The 21,542-nt window shown below is 38.6% G+C and overlaps 1 protein-coding gene across 24 annotated transcripts in view; it reads right to left on the reverse strand.

Moving 5' to 3' along the window:
- Positions 1 to 21,542, reverse strand: part of macf1a (microtubule actin crosslinking factor 1a) — a 604,319-nt gene that overhangs the window by 33,651 nt on the left and 549,126 nt on the right. For all 24 annotated transcript variants that reach the window (XM_043717780.1, XM_043717784.1, XM_043717779.1 and 21 more), the window contains 11 exons: positions 20,876 to 21,031; positions 19,270 to 19,476; positions 16,086 to 16,205; positions 13,996 to 14,165; positions 13,369 to 13,528; positions 12,983 to 13,177; positions 11,685 to 11,813; positions 10,758 to 10,901; positions 6,942 to 7,130; positions 2,674 to 2,770; positions 179 to 348 (listed from right to left, as the gene is read on the reverse strand). In XM_043717780.1, coding sequence (XP_043573715.1) covers positions 179 to 348; positions 2,674 to 2,770; positions 6,942 to 7,130; positions 10,758 to 10,901; positions 11,685 to 11,813; positions 12,983 to 13,177; positions 13,369 to 13,528; positions 13,996 to 14,165; positions 16,086 to 16,205; positions 19,270 to 19,476; positions 20,876 to 21,031 — 1,737 coding nt within the window. The remainder of the gene's footprint in view (positions 1 to 178; positions 349 to 2,673; positions 2,771 to 6,941; positions 7,131 to 10,757; positions 10,902 to 11,684; positions 11,814 to 12,982; positions 13,178 to 13,368; positions 13,529 to 13,995; positions 14,166 to 16,085; positions 16,206 to 19,269; positions 19,477 to 20,875; positions 21,032 to 21,542) is intronic.

The following is a 21,542-nucleotide window of genomic DNA, read 5'->3' on the forward strand; positions in this document are numbered from 1 at the left end:
CCTATACATTTGAAATGGAAAAATTGTTCTACAATTTTGGGCATAGGTTGGGGCAAGAGCACTAACTGGATAACTCTTTCAAAGAGCTAATGCAGGCAAGAGGGGCTGAATTGCCTCTCGGTTCTAAGAGGCTAAGATACCACAATGGAACATTCTTTTCTAACTTAAGAGCCCTTACTTCCTCCAACCGGTCCAGACAGTCATGGAGCTTGCGCTGTCTCTCCAGTGCTAGTAACCAGACTTGCTGCCATCGGCCAGAAAGCAGATTTATCTGGGGATTCTTTGTTTCAGTCTGTGATGTGATAGCAGTGGGTGCAGGTGGATTAGTCATCTGATTGAGAGGTTTTCCTGTAACGCATAAAAAGAAAACATGAAATATTGACTAGTACAATAATCTAACAGTCAGACTGCACGTAAAATCTAAATGGTTTTAACGCTATCAGCTAGTAACAGACTAAAGGTTGTGTTGTTTCAAATGTACTGTTTTTGACTTAAAAAAGACAGCAATTTAGTGAATATTTGTAGAAAAAAAATTAGATACCTTAAGAGCAAGTACATCACAATAGAGTTATAGAGATGTACAGCATGGAAACTGACCCTTCAGTCTGACCCATCCATGCCGACCAATTATCCCAACCCAATCTAGTCCCACCTGCCAGTATCCGGCCCATATCCCTCCAAACCCTTTCTATTCATATACCCATCCAAATGCCTCTTAAATGTTGCAATTGTACCAGCCTCCACCACTTCCTCGGGTAGCTCATTCCATACACGTACTACCTTCTGTGTGTGGAAAAGTTGCCCCTTAGGTCTCTTTTATATCTTTCCCCTCTCACCCTAAACCTATGCCTTCTACTTCTGGACTCCCTGACCCCAGGGAAAAGACTTTGCCTATTTACCCTATCCATGCCCCTCAATTTTGTAAACCTCTATAAGGTCACCCCTCAGCCTCCAACACTCCAGGGAAAACAGCCCCAGCCTGTCCCTATAGCTCAAATCCTCCAACCCTGGCAACCTCCTTGTAAATCTTTTCTGAACCTTTTCAAGTTTCACAACATCTTTCCGATAGGAAGGAGACCAGAATTGCACACAACATTCCAAGAGTGGCCTAACCAATGTCCTGTACAGCCGCAACATGACCTCCCAACTGCTATACTCAATATCTGACCAATAAAGGAAAGCATACCAAATGCCTTCTTCACTATCCTATCTACCTGCGACTCTACTTTCAAGGAACTTGCACTCCAAGGTCACTTGTTCAGCAACGCTCCCAAGGACCTTACCATTAAGTCCTGCTAAGATTTGCTTTCCCAACATGCAGCACATCACATTTATCTGAATTAAACTCCATCTGCCACTTCTCAGCCCATTGGCCCATCTGATCAAAATCCCGTTGTAATCTGTGGTAACCTTCTTCGCTGTCCACTACACCTCCAATTTTGGTGTCAACTGCAAACTTACAACTATACCTCTTATGCTCGCATCCAAATCATTTATATCAATGACAAAAAGTAGAGGACCCAGCACCGATCCTTGTGGCACTCCACTGGCCTGAAAAACAACCCTCCACCACCACCCTCTGTCTTCTACCTTTGAGCCAGTTCTGTATCCAAATGGTTAGTTCTCCCTGTATTCCATGAGGTCTAACCTTGGTAACCAGTCACCCATGGGGAACCTTGTCGAATGCCTTACTGAAGTCCATATAGATCACATTTACCGCTCTGCCCTCATCAATCCTCTTTGTTACTTCTTCAAAAAACTCAATCAAGTTTGAGAGACATGATTTCCCATGCATAAAGCCATGTTGACTATCCCTAATCAGTCCTTGCCTTTCCAAATACATGTACATCCTGTCTCTCAGGATTCCCTTCAACAACTTGTCCACCACCGACATCAGGCTATAGTTCCCTGGCTTGTCCTTACCACCGTTCTTAAACAGTGGTACCACATTAGCAAACCTCCAGCCTTCCGGCACCTCACCTGTGACTATCGATGATACAAATATCTCAGCAAGAGGCCCAGCAATCACTTCCCTAGCTTCCCACAGAGTTCTAGGGTACCCCTGATCAGGTCCTGGGGATTTATCCACCTTTACCCGTTTCAAGACATCCCACACTTTCTCCTCTGTAAATATAGACATTTTGCAAGATGTCACCATCTATTTCCCTACAGTCTATATCTTCCATGTCCTGTTCCACAGTAAATACTGATGCAAAATACTCATTGAGTATCTCTCCCATTTTCTGCGGCTCCACACAAAGGCCACCTTGCTGATCTTTGAGGGACCCTATTCTCTCCCTAGTTGCCCTTAATGTGTTTGTAAAAACCCTTTGGATTCTTCTTAATTCTATTTGCCAAAGCTATCTCACATTCCCTTTTTGCCCTCCTGATTTCCCTCTTAAGTATACAATGAAACACTTCTTTAAAAAGATAAACTAAAAGGATGACTTATTCTTGAAGTGAAAATGGTAAAGTTATTCAAAGATCATGGTGTAATTCCTGATCATACTTTAGATAAGAGCCATACAGCAAGTACCCAGTAATTATTCATCAAAAATTGCACCTATTCATTTTGTAATTTGTAACTAAATGCATAATTACAGTTTTGGAGAACCTTTTCCTGTATGTTTGATCTGTACTCTAATACTGCTTTGTTGAATGAAAGAGGCTTACTTCCTCGCATGTGGGATGGTTCTACCACTTTCCGCTTGTATGTTTTTGTTACTTTATCCACATCCGGTTGTTTCCGTGTCATTTCTTCCATAAAAGACTGAAAGAAAGAAAGATAATTGAACTGGAAAATGGACAGTTAATAATACGTGAAAGAGTTAATGATTTTGTTTAGTTTGGGCTGTACTGTTTAATCAACACTAGGCACTTCCATTCAATGAATGGGAAGATATAACACTCACCTTTGAGGTATCATTGAAAAATCAAAATCTGATAAATCAGATTGTGGAACTGGATGAACTCGTGAGTTTAAAACCTATTAAGGTTCATTATAAAATTATGAAAAGAGGTCTTAAATTTATAGACTTGTACCAGAAAGTAACCATTAAAGTTGCCAGTTTACATTAAAGCTCCATAGGTTCCTTTGTCTTTCAGGAAAAAAAGACATGCAACACGCTTCTGAGTCTGGTCTATACTGGACTACAGTTCCAGTCTATGTTGTTAACTCTCTCGAAGCCTCAGAGCTGAGTATGGATGTTCAAGAAGTGTTCCTTTGTCAATGTTAGCTATATTACAGGAACAAATTTTTAAAAAGGAAATTTTGGGATTTCAGTGGAGTGGAGTAAATTATCTAGTTCTTCTCAGGAATTACTTTAGTTCAACAGGGTCGAGTCAATTTGCAGCTGTAACAATGGTAAAATTGTCTGAACTTACCACTATTATTTCACTGAAACTGACAACAACTTTGAGAGTTCTTACATGTGCAGAATAATGTGGAAATGCAGAAGTTGCTATCAATACGTCCATGCTCCTTCAAAGACTGTGGTACCAAAGTCCTCATATATTCCTATCTTCCTTGTAATCACGATTTCGCAATAACTTGCACTCACTTAGTTGGCCTCACTGTTAAAAACCTAGAAAAAGCTATGCCTTGTTGAATGAGGTGTTGTGTGTTCTAATGGCATACTAACGTCGTAATTACTGCTAAAAATCATTGCTGGCCCTGTAAACATATTTATTTTTTATGGAATATCAACATTACCCACAATAATAAAAACCCACATATTTATACAACACCATTTTAAAAAAAAAAGTTTTTATTTTAGATTCTATTACAAGCATTTATTTTGCTATCTGAAAATTGAAGTTAAAAGTGTAAGATTTTGAGCTTTTTTTTTAACTTCCTGCTTAGCTATGTTTAATGTCTATTCAATTCTGGTGCTGGATTTAAATACACGCAGTACATGAGAAGAGGTGAGTGTGCGTGTAGCGCAGATCAAAATTAGCAGGTATGATGTTGTGGATGTAAGAGACATGGCTGCAAGGGGGTCAGGCCTGGGCATTAAAAATCCAACAATACACATCCTAATGAAAAGGCAGGCAGATGGGCACAGCGGCTGGGTTGCCTTGTTAATAAGAAATTAAATTGATAGCAAGAAGTGATATGGAGTCAGAAGGTGTAGAATCTGTGGGGGTAGGGTTGAGGAACAGCAAAGGACAAAAAAAAGACTGATGGCAGTTGTGTACAGGGCTCCCAGCAGTAGTCAGGATGTGGGAAAGAAAATCAATCTGGAGATAGAAATGGCATGAAAGAAAGGCACTATTACAATCGTCACGAAAGGCTTCAACATAAAGGTGGACTGGAAAAATCAGGTTGGTAGTGGATCAAGAAAAATGTATCTCTGGAATGACTGAATGTTTGGAGCAATTTGTGATGGATCCCACGAGGAACTTGCAATTCTGGATTTGCTGATTTGTAATTAGGGAGCTGAAGCTGAAGGAACCTCAAGGGGGCAGTGACCATAATGTGTTCAAATTCACTGCGCTGTTTGAGAGAGAGAAGCTTGAATCAGGAGTATGTCAGTTGAGTAAAGTTAAGTACCAAGACATGATTGAGGAGCTGGCCAGAGTTGAATGGAAGGGGAATCTCAGAGGAAAGAGGATGGAGCAGCAATGGCAGGCGTTTGAGGGTAATTCAGGAGGCATAGCAGAAACTCATCCCAAGGATGAAATAACATGCTAAGGGGAGATGAATCAACCATGGGAAGTCAGGGACAGCATAAAGGCAAAATAAAAGCATACAAGGTGATGAAAATTAGTGGGAGGCCAAAGGAGACAGAGAAGTCTTTAAAAGCCAGCAGAGGATAACTAAAAAAGCAACAAGAGAGAAAATGAAAGATAAGCTAGCTGTAATATAAAAGAAGACTGCAAGTTTTTTAAGGATATCTAAAAGCTGAGAGAGAGAGAGGCAAGAGTGGACACTGTAGCATTGGAAAATAAGGTTGGAGAAGTAGTGTGCCGAACAAAGAAAAGGTGGCAGAACTGAAAAGGTACTTTGCATCCATTTTCACAGTGAAAGACACCAGCAACATACCAGAACTTCAAGAAGTCATGGAGTGAGGGGGTGTGTAGTGATCATCACTAAGGATGTGTTGAGGAAGCTGAGAGGTCTGAAGGTGGATAATTCACCAGACTAGATGGTCTACACCCCAGAATTCTGAAGGAGATAGCAGATGATCTTCCGGGAATCACTGGAGTCTTGGAGTGCCCCAGATGTCAGGAAAATGGCTAGACGACAGGCAACTATGTGCGAATTAGTGACACCTTGGTCATTCGTAAGATTTTACATTATTGAGGATGAGATTGTGGAGTACTTGGAAGTGAATAGTAAAACAGGGCTGCGTCGATGTGACTTTGTCAAGGGGAAGTCATGCTTGATAAATCTGATATAATTCTTTGAGGAGGTATTGTGCAAGTTAGACAAGGGAGAACCAGTGGATGTGATTTATTTAAGTTTCTAGAAGGCCTTTGGTATAGTTCATACAGGGGGCTGCTAAATAAGAGCCCATGGTTTTAGGGCAAAGTGCTGGCATGGTTAGAGGATTGGCTGCCTAGTAGGAGGCAGACAGTAGAGATAAAGGAGTCTTTATTAGGATGGCAGCTGATGACTAGTGGAGTTCCGCAGGGGTCCTTGTTGGGACCACAACTATTCATTTTATATACAAATGATCCAGATAAAGGAACTGATGGCATGGTTTATAAGTATGCACAAGAATAGGTGGAGGACAGGTAGTATTGAAGAAGTGGGGAGGCTGAAGATTTGGACATGCTCGAAGAGTGGGCAAAGAACTAGCAGCTGGAACAATGTGAGAAGCAGTGTGAGGTTATGCACCGCGATAGGAAGAATCGAGGCTTAGACTATTTTCTACACAGGAAAGGCTGCAGAAATCTGAAATAAAAAAGGGGCTTGGAAGTCCTAGTTCAGGATTCTCTTAAGGTTAACATGCAGGTTCAGTTGGAAGCTAGGAAGTAAATACAATGATAGCGTTCATTTTAAGAGGGCTAGAATACAAGAGCAAAGATGTACTGCTAAGGCTGAATAAGGCTCTGGACAGACTGCATTTGGAATATTATGAGCAGTTTTGGGCCCTGTATCAAGGGAAGGATGTGCAGGCATTGGATAGGATCCAAAGGACATTTACATTAATGTTAAATAAGGAGCAGTTGAAGACTGTGCCTGTACTCTATAGTGTTTAGAAGGATGGGGGGGTGGGGGGGCACGCAAGGGTGATCTAATTGAAACTTAGGGAATACTGAGAGGCCTGGATAGAGTGGATATGGAGAAGATGTTTCAACTAGTAGGAGAGACTAGGAGCCAAGGGTACAACCTCAGATTGAAGGGATGACCCTTTAGAACTGAGATGAGCAGGAATTTTTTCAAGTGGCGAATCTGTGGAACCCACTGTTGTACAGAGGCCAAGTCATTGAGTGTATTCGAGGCAGAAACATATAGGTTCTTGATTGGTAAGAGGTCCAAGGATTACAGGGAGAAGCCAGGAGAATGGGGTTGAGAGCCATATCAGCCATAATTGAATAGCAGAGCTGACTTGATTGGTGAAATGGCCTAATTCAGTTCCTATGTCTGATGGTCTTATTAGCTGCCTACCTACCGACTGACAATTGCTGTTGCACATCACGACATCACCTTTACATTTACACCAAGTGTAAACTATTGTGAGACACGAAGAAATTTCTACCACTGTTAAATCTGTGGGGGTGGCTTTCTTTGAAGTCAGTGATAAATACACTTTGTTCACGTGCATGCACACATTGAATTGCAGATCGTAGAAACTGCACAAAGTTCAAATTTTGAAACAAACGATTGCTACACTGAAAATTTACCAGCCAACAAAGCTGATTTACAATTAGAGTTAAGAAAAGGTTTTGTCAAGACACTTGCTGCATGCAAGAGGTATACGGTTTTGACATACCTGATGCTCTGTGATGAGTACCTTAACCTGAGCAATGTCTTTCGGCATGGAATCTTGATCTCTCTGTATTAGTGTAGTTTCAGCCCACTGTAACCAGGCCAACAACTCTTCCAATAATTCAGCATTGGTGACCAACTCAGTCAGTGCACTTGTTAATCGTTGCTGGTGCTGTTTTGCCCATGTCAATACCTAGAGGTAAAAATCACAAAAAGAAAACTAATGATCATCTTTAATAGCTCAATGAAGAATATAAAGTCTTTAAGTAGAAAATCTCGATTTTGAAAAAAAAACATCTGTTTGATAATGATCCCTTTTAGGATATTGAGTACTTGAAATTTCTAGACAACATGTTTGCCAAGTATTATATCATTTAAAACATAAATGGGGCCCCAAAAAGGTGTAAGAACACTCTGCCCAGCATTTAAAATGCTTCACACTATGTCTTGCTATCAAGTCTTTGAGGAGGAATTCAAATTCCCTCCTCCAATTTGACGTTGTTAATGTGCTGCTGGCTCTGCAGTCATCCATCATGCTGAGTCCATTTCTTTGCTTGACAGGACAAGAATCATAGGAATGAATTGAAATTACAAATTCCAAGGAGTTGCCTTTGGACTCCAGACATCAATTCTGTTTCTCTCTTCACAGATGCTGCCAGGACTGTGTTTCTCAAGAATTTCCTGACTTTATTCAGATTTCCAGCAGCATTTTGCTTTTAACTGATCATACCCCACTCAGGCCCATTAATCATAAATTGATCCTGAAGTTTTATTTCTGGTTGCACCATCAACTCATGCATAGGGTGGCAGAATAATTATAGCTGTGTTCATAAATTAATTTAGAGCTTGAAGCAATTCAAATCTTGTGTAAATTAAATATTTTGTTCTCCCTCACAATGCAGTCTGTTTTTAACTTTGTTAACGATATGGAATAAGAAATTCATGAAGTGATGTGGCAACACAGAACTTGTGTATTGCCGAAAAGACAACATATTTTATCAATGTTTCTCATCTTGCACTCGACAGTTAGCTGCGGAGTGTTGTTTAAATTTACAACCATCAAAAAGAAAACATAATTTATTCTAACACGAAGTAAGTGCTGACAGGTTGGCAAGACTATGTGGATTGGAAGAGGCATTGCCATGGAGCATGCACCACTCAACGATGGCTAATAGTTAACTGCCAAGCTTTGTAGTAGCAACACCAAATTACATTCACCTTTAGCAAAATGATAATGTCAAATCAAAAAGGCATTCTGTCCATCCACAAATGAGTCATGTGGTATGGTTTTAGTGCTAGCTCTGGAGACTGGTGGATTGTATCAAACAGGGTATTCCTTTAGCTGTTCACAACAAACAAGGTATTGATTGTATCCAAACAGCCTAGGCTTGAAAAACCCTTAAAGTGTCCAATATTAGATGTGATCAGACAACATTTTCTAAATAATGTTGTGTGCGCAAGAATTTTTAGTTGGGCTTGCACCACGGTGCATTCGTTTGCACTCAAATGAATTTGCAAGGATTTGTCTGAAGAAAGAGAAGAGGGAGAGGGAGAGAGGAAAGAGGGAGAGGGAGAGAGGAAAGAGGGAGAGGGAGAAAAAGAGAGGGAGAAAAAGAGAGGGAGAGAGAGAGAAAGAAAGAAAGCACATACTTCGCCTGTTTAAAATCAACAAAATAGGTGAAAGCCATTCTATTGTTGATTTCTTAGGGCAATGTTTGACCGGAGACTGGTTTAAAACTTAAACAACACGCTGCAGCTAACTGTCAGTTATTAGTAACAGATGCATTTTGCACAACAACATTCATGACAACAGAGTCCTCTTGCCAACTAATGAGTAGCCTAATTCTATATAGCATAAATGCTTTTCTTTTACTCTGGTAACTCCTGAGAGATGAGGGCCTCGACAAAACGTGCCCTTTTTAGCAATACATGTTTCATATAAACAAATATTAGCTGGAATATAACAACTATCTTAGAAAACAGATGCAACTTTAAGATAACATACTTTAAAATATAGTTAACCTTTAGGTTAAACAGAAGTGTAGCCCATTAGTCTTATATTACTAATATAATAGAGAAACAAATTGTGAAAAGGGAAAGGAATGCAGGAATAGGCCTATCAAGTCAAGACTTGAGGCAGCACCTCAATTCATTTCCCTGTTCAATTTGAAGGTGGCAATCTGTAACAAAACAGCATAATAGTGAGGTTTCCTTATCACTTAAACCTTAGGTGTCATGCAGTTTATTCTAAGAAGTGGATGACAATGTTGATGAAGTTAAGTAACTTTCAAAACTGTGTCAGGACTTTGCAATTAATTTCACTGCTTCCTAGCTGAGCTCATGATCATATACTTCATCAGCGAAGACTGCGGTCTAATACTCAATATGCAAGTTTAGCTTCTCAGCTCATCAGTGTACAGTACAGAAATAAAATGTGCTGAGAAAACAGACAATTCTCTAAAGATTACCACCAATAAGGCCAGATAAATTTACGAGTCACCCAGTTTTGGATATTTTTAAATCAACCTGTCCAAGATCTTATGTTGCACCTTTGATATAGATAAGACTTGAATCCAGGTCATCTGACCCAGAGGTAAGGGTATTACAAGTGCCCCATAGTCATCAAGTTTTATGAGCAGCAATTTGAGGAGTAAAAAGCAGGCTATGCACTTGGCACACACCAGCATTTTTTCACTATTTAAGCTTTGGTTTCTGGTGAAAGGCTGTCATTGAATCTTTGTCCATACAGCAAATGGGTTGCCCAGCTCTGACTGCACTTGAAATATTAACTCTTTCTCTCTACAGATGCTGTTTCACTTGCTGTGTTTCTCCAGCACCCTGCTTTTTGTACAATTTAAATTGTACAAAAAGCAGTCAAGTCCTGCTGAAATTTATATATTTTTTGTAACCACTACAAATTTACAGTTCTGTGTTGTCATTCATCAAAAAATGGCTCCCAGTTATGTTTTAATTACCATTCATTCCCAGGTTCACATCTTACTGCGGCAGATGGCGGAATTTGAATTCAATAAATATCTGGAATTAAGAATCTAATGATGACCATGAATCCATTGTCAATTGTTGGAAAAACCCATCTGGTTCATGAATGTCTTTTAGGGAAGGAAACTGCCATTCTGGTCTGGCCTACATGTGACTCCAGCCCATAGCAACGTAGTTGACTCTTAACTGCCTTCAGGGCAATTAGGGATGGGCAATAAATGCTGCCAAGTTGGTGACACACTCATCCAGTAAATAAAGAAAGAAAAATATCGAATTAAGCCTATTCAGGTTAAAGCAAAAGGGATTTGCATTGGAAAACTTAGCATGGTCCACCTCTTGAGACATGGGTCAGCTTCAGTGCTTTGTTCTATTGTCTTGCAGGCTAGTAATTTCCTATTCTAGACGGCTATGACTGAACTGATGGAAAAACTGCTGAGCAGAAACAGACTATTGTCTTCGATGAAAAAGCAAAACAATTTTCAATTCCAAACAGAACTGAATCTTGTACTTCGACACATCTGTTTGCGTATCTTTGCCTGACCCTCTTTCTCAGTTTACATTAGAATTCCAAATTATCTATTTAGATTAATCCAACACAGTAAAGGATCTTACCCATCGATCGTTTTATGTTTTACCAAGTTAGTCATTCAAAACTAATAAAAGTTATCGGGTTAGGATTAAAAAAACAGCAATCTAAAATTTACATAAATAGATTTAAACATTTTAACTATTAGAACACTTAAAATGAGATTAAGGCACTTAATTTGATGTGATCATTCTATTTTTTTAATAATTCAAGATCTGCTTATTTCTTTCTTACTTCTTCGAAGCGGGCTCGGATAATTGTGATCCAGTGTTTGACTGTGGTCACACAGTCTGGGTGGCACACCGCAAGAATGGCTTCTCCCATTCCAGCTGCTTTATTTACATCCACACGCTTCTCTTCCACTTTCTTCATAAATTCCTGAAAATATAAAACCTACAAGTTAACAACAGCACAATCCTAGTTTCCTTGACAGAAGGACACATATTCAAGAAAAAAATCTGGAAGTCATAATTTAACATAAGACAGTTCATTTGACACAAGTTATCACTTAAACACGATGTGTCAAAATGTTGCAACTAAAATATATTTGAAAAATTTTTGCGCACAGGAAGTGTCCTGCTACAAATGGTATTATACATATGCCATTTCAAATTTTTAAATACAAAAAATATAAAAGATAAATAGCTTTCAAACATGTCATCAGTCCTTTGCTTTCCTAAGTAAATCAGGCCTTTAATACAGCATATTTATCATGACCCATATAGAAGTCATTAAGAATAGCACACTGTGTTTAAGTAAATTTTTGTTTCTCACCAATCATACAAAGTGGTTTCTTAAAAGGTATCTAAAAACTAGGCTGTTAAACCTTAATTTCCAAGAACATTCCAGGACACTACTTTAATAGGTATAAATTCAAAGGATTTTCAGTTAATTTCTCAAATATTGAGACAATAACATACAGCTTTTATGCTGTGCCTTTCAAAAATAATAATTTGAAATTAACTATGCTAATTTGTATCTGATTTTATTTCTGCAAGTATGCATGAATTAAAACCTCATTCTTCCATTTTAAAAGCCAAACTTAGATAGAAATATTCACATTTAATTTGAAATTTGGATTAACCTTCAGTCCACTTCCATCAAAATACTGAAAACGTTTATACAGAGAATCTTACTTCACTATTCAAGTGGACAACTGACCTTGTGTAAATCGATTAAAGACTGCAAAGACTCCACATCATCGGGTAGAACGCCTCGGAATCGAAGTGACTGCTCTGCCTCAGAAAGCCATTCCAGGAGAGCATGCACAGCATTGCGGAACTCCTCAGCCTATATCAGAATTAACCAATAATGGGTAACAGTTCAGTTGTTCTGATATTTAAATGAGAACATTAGAATTTCCACAGTAGTTACATCCATCTTTCAAAAAAATTATAGGCAGGTAGATTTAAAAAAAAAAAATTGTTATTTTCAATTAAGTAGGCATTTCAGATTACTTTGGAATGTTAAGAGAAAGAATTATTATCGACCATTAGCTCTGCACACTGCTTATGACAATGCCACTGAGAAGTAATTGATTTTGATAGAAGTTTCTTGACATATTTGCTTCCTTCCCACTTAAATTCAGAGAAAATCCAAATTATGAATCAAAGTTATTGCCTTCTTAGTGAGAAACTAGGATTGTGGATAAGCAGAAGCATTCATGTGTATAACAGTTGCTAAAAATTAGTGATTGCAGGCACACAATTAAAATGGTTCAGTAAATCTTGCCTTTATCTCAAGTGGGACTAGTAAACAAAGGGGAGGAAATAGACTTCAGTGTATAACATCTTGGTCAGAACTCATCTGGAACAACATTCAGTTTTGGCATTGCACCTCAGGATGACAGTCACTAAATGACTTGAGGGCTAAAAGATGCATAGACTTGGTTTGTATTCTCTTGAGCTTAGAAAACTGAGGAGTTGACCATTTTAAAAGTATGAAATTCAATTAGTCAGATACAGGCATGGAATCGAGCACTGCAATCTTAAACATTAGAGCAAGGTTGGTTGCAAGTAAGCTCAGGAAGGATTTTTCATTCAAAAGGTAATGAAATCTGGAACTCTTTTCCCCAAAAGGCTATAGATGTTGGGTTGATTGAAATTTTCAAGATTAAACTTGATACCTTTTTGTCAGGCATAGGTATCAAACCATATGGAACACAGGTAGGCAAAGGGAGGCAAGATTCAGATCAGCCATTTTGGAACAAACTCAAGGGATTGAATGGCCTCACCCCATTCTATTCTCCTATAACATGCGTGGATGCAAACAGAAAATTTTTAATACTGTGTTATGGGTCAGTTTGGTGGTAACATGCAGATAAAATCAAGTTAGTATGCATTACAGGAAGTGGTATTCCGACTATTGATTTTATGTAATTATACTATAAATCTTCAAATTGATAAACTAAACCAGCGCAAAATTGAGATCGTCAATTAAATACCACAATGTGCTCTCACCTGTTTAAGTGCTTGCTCAAGTCGTGTCTGTTTAGAAACAGACAGTTTGCAGACAGTGTCCCAGCGTATGCTCAGTTCCTGCAACTGGACTTTCACCCAAGTTGTATCATCACGACTGTTCTCAATCAATTCACGAGCTGATCGTTTTAGGACCTGTACACTACCGGTGCGCTTACCAAGTTCTTTTTGGAAAACCTACACAAGAAAGGAATTTTTCAGTGCAGAACATAAGAGTTTAAGAATTCTCAGGTTTTAGTAAGCAGTATGCACAAATAAAAGCAAAATTTTATGGAAATATACAGCCATATAATTAAATCAGTTGGCTGCTAACACTTTGATGAAGTTACACAATTGTGAATGTAACACACTTAACAATAATATTTTACCTTGTGAGCATCCATCAAGTTCATCACAAGATCTAGGTCTCCATGGACAGGCTGATCCTCAGCTAATTGTGGCTCAACTTTGTAGAGCCAATCAACTAGAGCCTGGAGTGCATCAGTAAACTGTCCTGAAAACAGTAGTGCCTCCTCCAGCTTATGCTGCCTAAATAGGACCATAGAATCAACAATCTTTAATATTTAGTAAAACGACATCTTCATTTTTTCAATATTAAGTTGACTCATGCGAAACAACAGAGCGTCTGCCAAACGAAATGGATTTAGCTTATCAGCAACACAATCTTTTTTCTTAAAAACACAGGTTAAGCAAAAATAGATTCAATGTCTGATGCAATGTCACTTGTATATCCGGATTAAGCTTGCAGAAGAATGTCAATAAATATTTCATTTCATTAGAAATGAACTTCAATTAGGCAAATAGAAGTTTATTTTATTTCACAGCATGTACAAGAAAACTAACTGGAATTATAATGTGTAAATTATAGTAACTTGGTCTCTTTCCAAGTAACTAATCATGACTAAAATACATAAATATGTAGTTATAATTTCCTTGGCTAGAAAGTTTTACAATACTAGACAACAATATGCTAAAAATGTATTTATTACCCTTACCTCTCAACAGATTTGCCACAAACAGTGTCCCATTTATCACGCACTTCGCCCAGCAGGTTATCCAGTTTCTGACAGTCATCTGTAAGTGAAGCCTTCTCTTTCATGGAACGGCCCATGCGGATCGTGGTGTCATACACTGGTTGTTTCCCACCCAGGGTTTTTTGGAATTCCTTGTTCAATTTTCAAAAAGAGTAAAATGTTTGAAAAACAAGAGCACAGGCTGTACGTCTCGGTGCAGCACATCAGATCTCAATTTGGCAATCACAGGAGTGATAATTAAGTATCCACATTTTTGAGTTGCTGCCTAAAATCCTTATTTAATTGCCATTGGCACTTTTCAACTCAGTTTACTTGCGATACTCTAGATTTGGTTCCAACGCTTGGAACCAAATGTGCAAGTTTTGTATTTGTGGACACTAAACGCTTGGAAAAATATTAATTTGAAAGCTGCATCTGAGGGAAACATTGACATTGATCAGTTGAAGGCGGCTTTAGTCTTGTTTTAAAATCAAAAATTGCTTTTGTCAATCAGAAATACTATACACATTTCATTGTAGTCGCATCTGTAGTTTAATAAATTTGACCTTTTGTGCGCATTAAGACCTGATCATAATGGCCGCAAGTGTGGAATGAGCTTTGCACTCATTATAAATGAAAATCTTAATTTGTAACAACATTTAAAAATGCCAAATATTTAATTGTTGATCCACCTGAAGAAATATGTAAAATCTTGGAGATCACAAGAAGAAAATTTCAGTTTTCACTCAACTCAGTTCACAATGCACTGAAGGATGCAAAACACTCAAGTAAAGATAATCTAAACATCAGGTTAAGATGGTACAACTCTTCAAACTCTCAAATGAATAGTTAAAGACCAGGCACTGGAATGGGTGCAGAGGAGGTTTACCAGGATGTTGCCTGGTATGGTAGAAAGATCGTATGAGGAAAGGCTGAGGCACTTGGGGTTGTTTTCATTGGAGAAAAGAAGGTTTAGGGGTGACTTGATAGAGGTATACAAGATGATTAGGGGTTTAGATAGGGTTGAATCTTTTTCCACGTATGGAGTCAGCTATTACAAGGGGACATAGCTTTAAATTAAGGGGGGGTAGGTATAGGACAGATGTTAGGGGCAGGTTCTTTACTCAGCGAGTCGTGAGTTCGTGGAATGCCCTGCCAGTAGCAGTGGTGGACTCTCCCTCATTATGGGCATTTAAGCGGGCATTGGATAGGCATATGGAGGATAGTGGGCTAGTGTAGGTTAGGTGGGCTTGGATCGGCGCAACATCGAGGGCCGAAGAGCCTGTACTGCGCTGCATTCTTCTATGTTCTATGTTCTAACTTTATGCACCGACCATTATTTTGCTTACGATTGTAAGAAGGAGAAAACAGTTCGTTTTAAAATAAAAATTGGGGTCATTCTGTACCCATAGGCAAGAGGAATTGGAAATTGGTAGATTATAATTTAGATTAATTGGCTTTTTTATTTCCCCCGGTGAAAATTACTAACACCAAGCTCTTTAAGCATTGGATAGAATTTCCATCATTTTAAACCCTAACAAACTCAGGTCAAATTGCAAAGAAAGAAAAAAAAAAGATCGTTGCCAGTGCATAGTTTGGTGGCTATAATCACTTAGTTAGTAGAAAATTCTTCAGATGATTTTGAAACTGAAAAGAAAAATTCAATTTAGATATCTATATCGAACAACCATGGACACAATATTTATACATCCAGACTTTTGAACGGTGTTTTTTTTCACAAAAAAAATTCCTTTCCCACTTTGACTAGCCCATAGTTATTATTTGAATGACTAAGCATCAAGTCCTTCTTATTGGTTGTATTCGACTTCCTGCACTAGGTGATGGCACCAAATAATGACACACCAAAATGGCCTTGAATCCAGCTAAATTAGATGTCAAACAGGATAGTATGGAGGTTGTTACTACTGGCATCAGAATTCCTCAGAAGGTTATTCAAAAAAAAGTCACCATGCTCAACTGAGGATAGGGAAAGGGAACATTTGTGAGGAAAAATAAAACAATGGAAGTTGTATTTTGAACTTTAGAGAATCAGAATTTAGCAGATTTCTTACCTTGTGCTTTGACAGCTGCAATTTTATTTTATCTGGATCATTGGAAATTTCAAGATCAGTATCCAAATTGTTTTCTGCCTCCTCTAGCCAGTCAATCAACTTTTTCCAGGCTTCAAAGAACTTAAGATAGAAAAATACAATACTTAGAATTAAATTCAATTGGCTCAGAAACAAAACATTTATTTTAGTTAGGAAACTGCAGCAGAACCCATCGGTCTTGTATCAAACTATTTGTACCACTGAAAGTTCACAAAATACAAGGTGGATTGGTGTAATGTAAATTTAAAATTTCAAAAGCTAAAAAGGTTCTATTAAAAAAAAAGACAAAATTAACTTGAGAAAAATATCCAACTTTTGCACTTTAGATGCTCTTCAGTCAGTTTCACTTCCAGGCATAATTCAAATTAAATAAAGAAATAAAAACTTTTCAAGAGACTGATCACTATTCATGATTAGTGCACATCAGGAATTGAAAAGGACATTAATATTCAAAGTATTAGTGCCAACAAAAATAATTTCAAAAGTCTGTGTTTAATCAAAGGTATATAAACCAGTGAATAGGACCTTTACAAATGTAAGCCAAGTTAACCTAGGAAAGGTAAGAAATCTTTCTGTAATCCAAGTATTGCAAAGATATTTCTAAAGCAGTAAATTATTATTACTACTGACAGGACTGTTAGAGGGTTCTTGATAGAAATATTCTCCTCCCTGCCAGATACAGGAAGACTCTATTGGCAAGGTTTATATTCTATAATAGCACAGGTAGTAAATTAATTTTTATTGCAATCATTAAAGAGCAGCATCTTATTATTGTCATTTGCATTTTTAATATCATTACTTTGAAAGACACAGGTCCATTTATATAGAGCTTTTCATGACAACCAGGTGTTTGGGGGTGGGGGGAAAAAAAAAGGGTTGAGAGTGTCTGTGGGGGAGTGGGTGCTGTGTGAGACTGAGAGCATAATTGGATATAAGTCTGTGAGAGGATGCATGCGTGTCTGTAGGAGTGTGTGTGTGTCTGAGAGTGTCCTCTCCCACTCTCTCTCTCAGACACTCACAACAATCCCCCCCCGCACCCCCAAGTTTGTGGGGTGAATTTGTGCTTGCAGAATTACATTTTACTTCGCTCAAAAACTGCACGAATCTATGTAAAATTCTGTAAATTCATTTTTTTAGATTAGAATCAGTATAAACATTGCGGCACAGACAGTATCACACAGTGCAGCTTACACCTTCAATACATTATCTGGGCTGACAGATGCCAATTGTTAAAGTTCACTTGAGAACGTAACTTTTTTAAAAAAAACTTTGCAATTTTCATAAGAAAGAACTGAGAACAACATGGTCATTCTAACAGATGAGAGACTTAACAAACAATCCAGGTCTTTTTAAATACTTACTTTCATTTACATCACACTGTAAACTTTTGTTATAATCTCTGTGTCTTACAATCTTATACTCCACAACCACCTGATGAAGGAGCAACACTCAAAGCTAGTGCTTCCAATTAAATCTGTTGGGACTATAACCTGGTGTTGTATGATTTTTAACTTTGCACACCCCAGTTCAACATCAGCATCTCGAAGTCTTGGTTAATGTGGTAGCTTCTAAGGAATATTCAAAAGGTGAAGGAGACGTGGTCAGGTTTCAGGAGGGATTGCATTGTTTAACGCAGTTGGTAGTTAAAGAATGGCCTCCAGCTGTGGAGTAATTGAAATTGGGATGCCCAAGAAGTCAAAATTGAATGAGTGCAGAGATCTCAAGAGAGTCATGGGATTGGAGGAAATTATAGAAGTGAGGGACAAGGACATGGAGAGATTTACGAAGAGGAATTGGAATTTTAAAAGGAGGCATTTCTCAATTGGAAGCCAGCGTAGATCAACAAGCACTAGATGACTGACAAGCAGAACTTGAAAACAAAAATTAATGCATTGGATATATGTAGGCCAGACCAGTTAAATACAGTAATTTCCCACTCTGAAACAACATTAGCAAACAAGATGGCTTTTTCCAAAAATTGACAATTCTTTGATGGTCACTATTAGACAATTTATTCCAGACCTTTCCAAAAATTGAATTCAAATTCCACCATCTGCCATGGTATAGTACAACGTAAGTAAGGATAACTAAGGGCAACAGTGTTTTGAATGATATCAAGCTTAGAAATTAGAGTGAGACAAGCTGCCCAAAAATGCACTGGAATAGTCAAGTCTAGAGGTGACAATGCAAACGATTAGGTGTTCAGCAGCAAGTGAGCTGAGGAGGGAAACAGGTGATCTGAGGTGATGGTATAGATAAGTGGTTGCAAACTCATCTTGTAATCAAATGGCACTGAGCTGGTGTCCAGTCTGGTTCAACCTCAGATAGTTGCCAGGGAAGGGAGTAGAGTTAGTGGAACTTGTGGCAACAACTGAAGACTTTGGTATGCCAAACATTCAAATGGATGAAATCTTTGCTCATTCCATACTGGTTGTCACACACCATTTTCAGTGAGCTATACTCGCTCCCAGTCTAATAACACCTCAATGTTAAAGTTCTTACTGTTCTTCAATCTTTCCCCACCTTTGACCTGCAATTTTTGGGAGACCTCTGCACTGACCCAATTTCAATTTAGATACAAGTTAAAAGTGGAGGAGTTGAGAGAGGAGGTAGTGAGGTACAGTTGAATGTTGTTAGCATACATGTGACAGAAATGGTAGGTTTGCTGATAATGCTAAGGGGAAGCTTGCATACCCAGCAGGGGATCAAAATAGATCTTTGGCAGACATCGTTAGCAGTGTAGGAGTAAGAAGTGAAGACACTAAGTGACACTTGGGCCACAATGAGATACTTAAGAATAGAAATAGGTAAGTGCAGACTCACTTAGTTGGATGACAGTGGAAAGGAGCAGTAAGAGGAATGTGAGCAAGACCAACATCAGAAGCTACTGACATGTCAACTAGGACATGGATGGATATCTTACCTTTGTCACTGTCATGAAGGATAACAAATATTACTTCGTTAAGAGCTGTTTCAGTGTTGCAGTGAGGTGGAAATCAGATGAGAGGGATTCAAATATAAAGTTTTGGGAAAGATGCAGGAGGTGATAACATATTTCAACATACCAACAAGTCTACACAAAGGAGTGTTTTTAGAAAACAGGTCAGGGAAAATACAGGAACATATTCATTTTGATTCTGCATACCTGCTTTGCACGTTTTCTGGCTTCATCAAGTGCTCTTCCTCTCTCAACAGAACGCTGTACCACTTTCTCCCACCGTGATTGCATACTAAAGAGCAAGTTTTTAATCAAAACCACATCCTGTTTCTGGCTGAGAAACTTTAACTGATTTCCAGTTTTATCCAGGTCAATAATTTGGTCACGATGAGAATTAACTTCATTAGCAAATATCTGGAAAATAGTAATAAGTATTAGCTAAACATATTTGCATCTTTGTCTTTGTTTTACACTCTGAGGACTTATTATTAAATGGAAAGAAAGCATGCTGCAAGTGGTCAAAGTGCTGCTTTGTAGCCAGCCCTTACACAGTATCGTTTTGTCACCTGCTGGTTAACTTCCTCTTATTTACCTTTTCTTCATGTGGAAAAACCCACAACAGCACAGCAGAGCCTGTGGAGTACAAGGAGACAAGCCCCTTTCCTGGGGGTACACTGGGGAGCACAACAGCTCTTCTGCTAATAAAAGCAGATGCTAGAAATTAGAAATAAACCATTGTGGAAAAACTCAGCAGGTTTTGTTGCACCTGTGCTGCAAGACACAGACTGAATGTTTCAAGTCCAATATGACTCTTCAAGGACTCTCCATGGACTCAACATGATAACTTTGTTTCTCTCACCACAGATGCTTCATAGACCTGCTGAGTTTCTCCAATTCTGCTTTTATTTCCCTCAGCATTTCTCATGTTGTGGCATTATATGACTCCTAATATTTTCAAAGTCACATTTTTGACTGTAGTAAAAACATTTAAATGTATTTGCAACTTGACTAAGAATTTTGTTAAACAGATTGTAACATTAAATTCAGCTCTTTATAATCATTCCATTATTTATGAATTCCTGTTTAAAGCACAACTCAATTAATGTACCTTCTGAAACCAAGTGCAAAGAAAATGTGGAAAATGCTTTAGTGTATGGATTTGTTTTAAAAGATCCTGAGGTGTGGTAGCTGTCAATGCACACTCTGTTCTGAATTGCTACAGTCCTTCTATCTCTGGTATTGATCAGTCTCCCAGTCCCTGCCCTGTGTATGATCAGTCACTCCATCCCCATTCTGACTATTGAGTAGTTATCTTATACAGCATATTGATCAGTTGTCCTGTCTCCCAAAGAGACAAGTTGACTTGTCCTGCATACAGCACAGTCATATCAATTCAGTTATCGAGTCCCAGTCCCTGAGCCAAGTATTTAGCAGTAGCTGTATTTTTGTCCTGACAATCAAGCAGTCTCCCTGCTCCTTCCCAAGTCTTTTGCAGTGGCCTATCCCACGTATTGAACATTTACCCTGTCACTGGTCACCTAGAGTCTGACACACATATTGAGCTGTCGCTCAATCCCAAAATATCGAGCAATCACCTTATCCCCAGTCCCAGGCACTGAACAGACTCCTAGTTCCTCAGCTCCATACTGAAGCAGTCACTTGATTCTCATTTGAAGTGAAATGAAGCCGCCTCATGATTCTTTGGCCCCTGGATTGAGACAATACCACTTCTTAACAATCCTCACCCCATAACATGAGACTATCTGCCAACATTAGCTCCTCTAAACCAAGAATAATCCAGAACCTCCAATACCTTGTGTTCGTCTATTTGGAAAAGTACTGTATCAACGATAAGACTAGGAGGAGCTACGATGTTTAGACTTTGCTCTGCTTGAGTAAGCCAGTTAATGAAATCTTGCAAGGAATTCTGAAAGTCTGTTGCAAGACTGAGGACATCTTCTAGCTTGGTCTGAAAATAAAAACAAAAAAGTCATACAATTATTACTGTAGGAATTGAGGACTGCAGATGTTGGAGATCAGAGTCGAGAGTGTGGTGCTGGAAAAGCACAGGTCAGGCAGCATCTGAGGAACAGGAGAATCGATATTTCTGGTAAAAGCCCTTCATCAGGAATGAAACTTGTGGGCAGGTGGGCTGAGAGATAAATGGGAGGGGGTGGGGCTAGAGGGAAGGTATCTGGGATTGCAATAGATAGAGAAAAGTGAGGGAGAAGGTGATAGGTTGGAGGGGGGAGGGGATAGATAGGAAAAGATTCTCCTGCTCCTCGGCTGAATGCTGTGCTTTTCCAACACCACACCCTCGATATTATTATTATAGCATAGATGATGACTATTTCATTCATTAATATATGCTACTTCTCCATGGAGCTACTCACTGTTTCCCACCGCACCCACAACTTCTTTACTTGTAATCTTGTAACTCTCTTCTCTTCAAACAATTATTTATGTCAATAAAAGTCCAA

This window comes from Chiloscyllium plagiosum, chromosome 27 (genome assembly GCF_004010195.1).
Source record: "Chiloscyllium plagiosum isolate BGI_BamShark_2017 chromosome 27, ASM401019v2, whole genome shotgun sequence".
NCBI lineage: Eukaryota > Metazoa > Chordata > Chondrichthyes > Orectolobiformes > Hemiscylliidae > Chiloscyllium > Chiloscyllium plagiosum.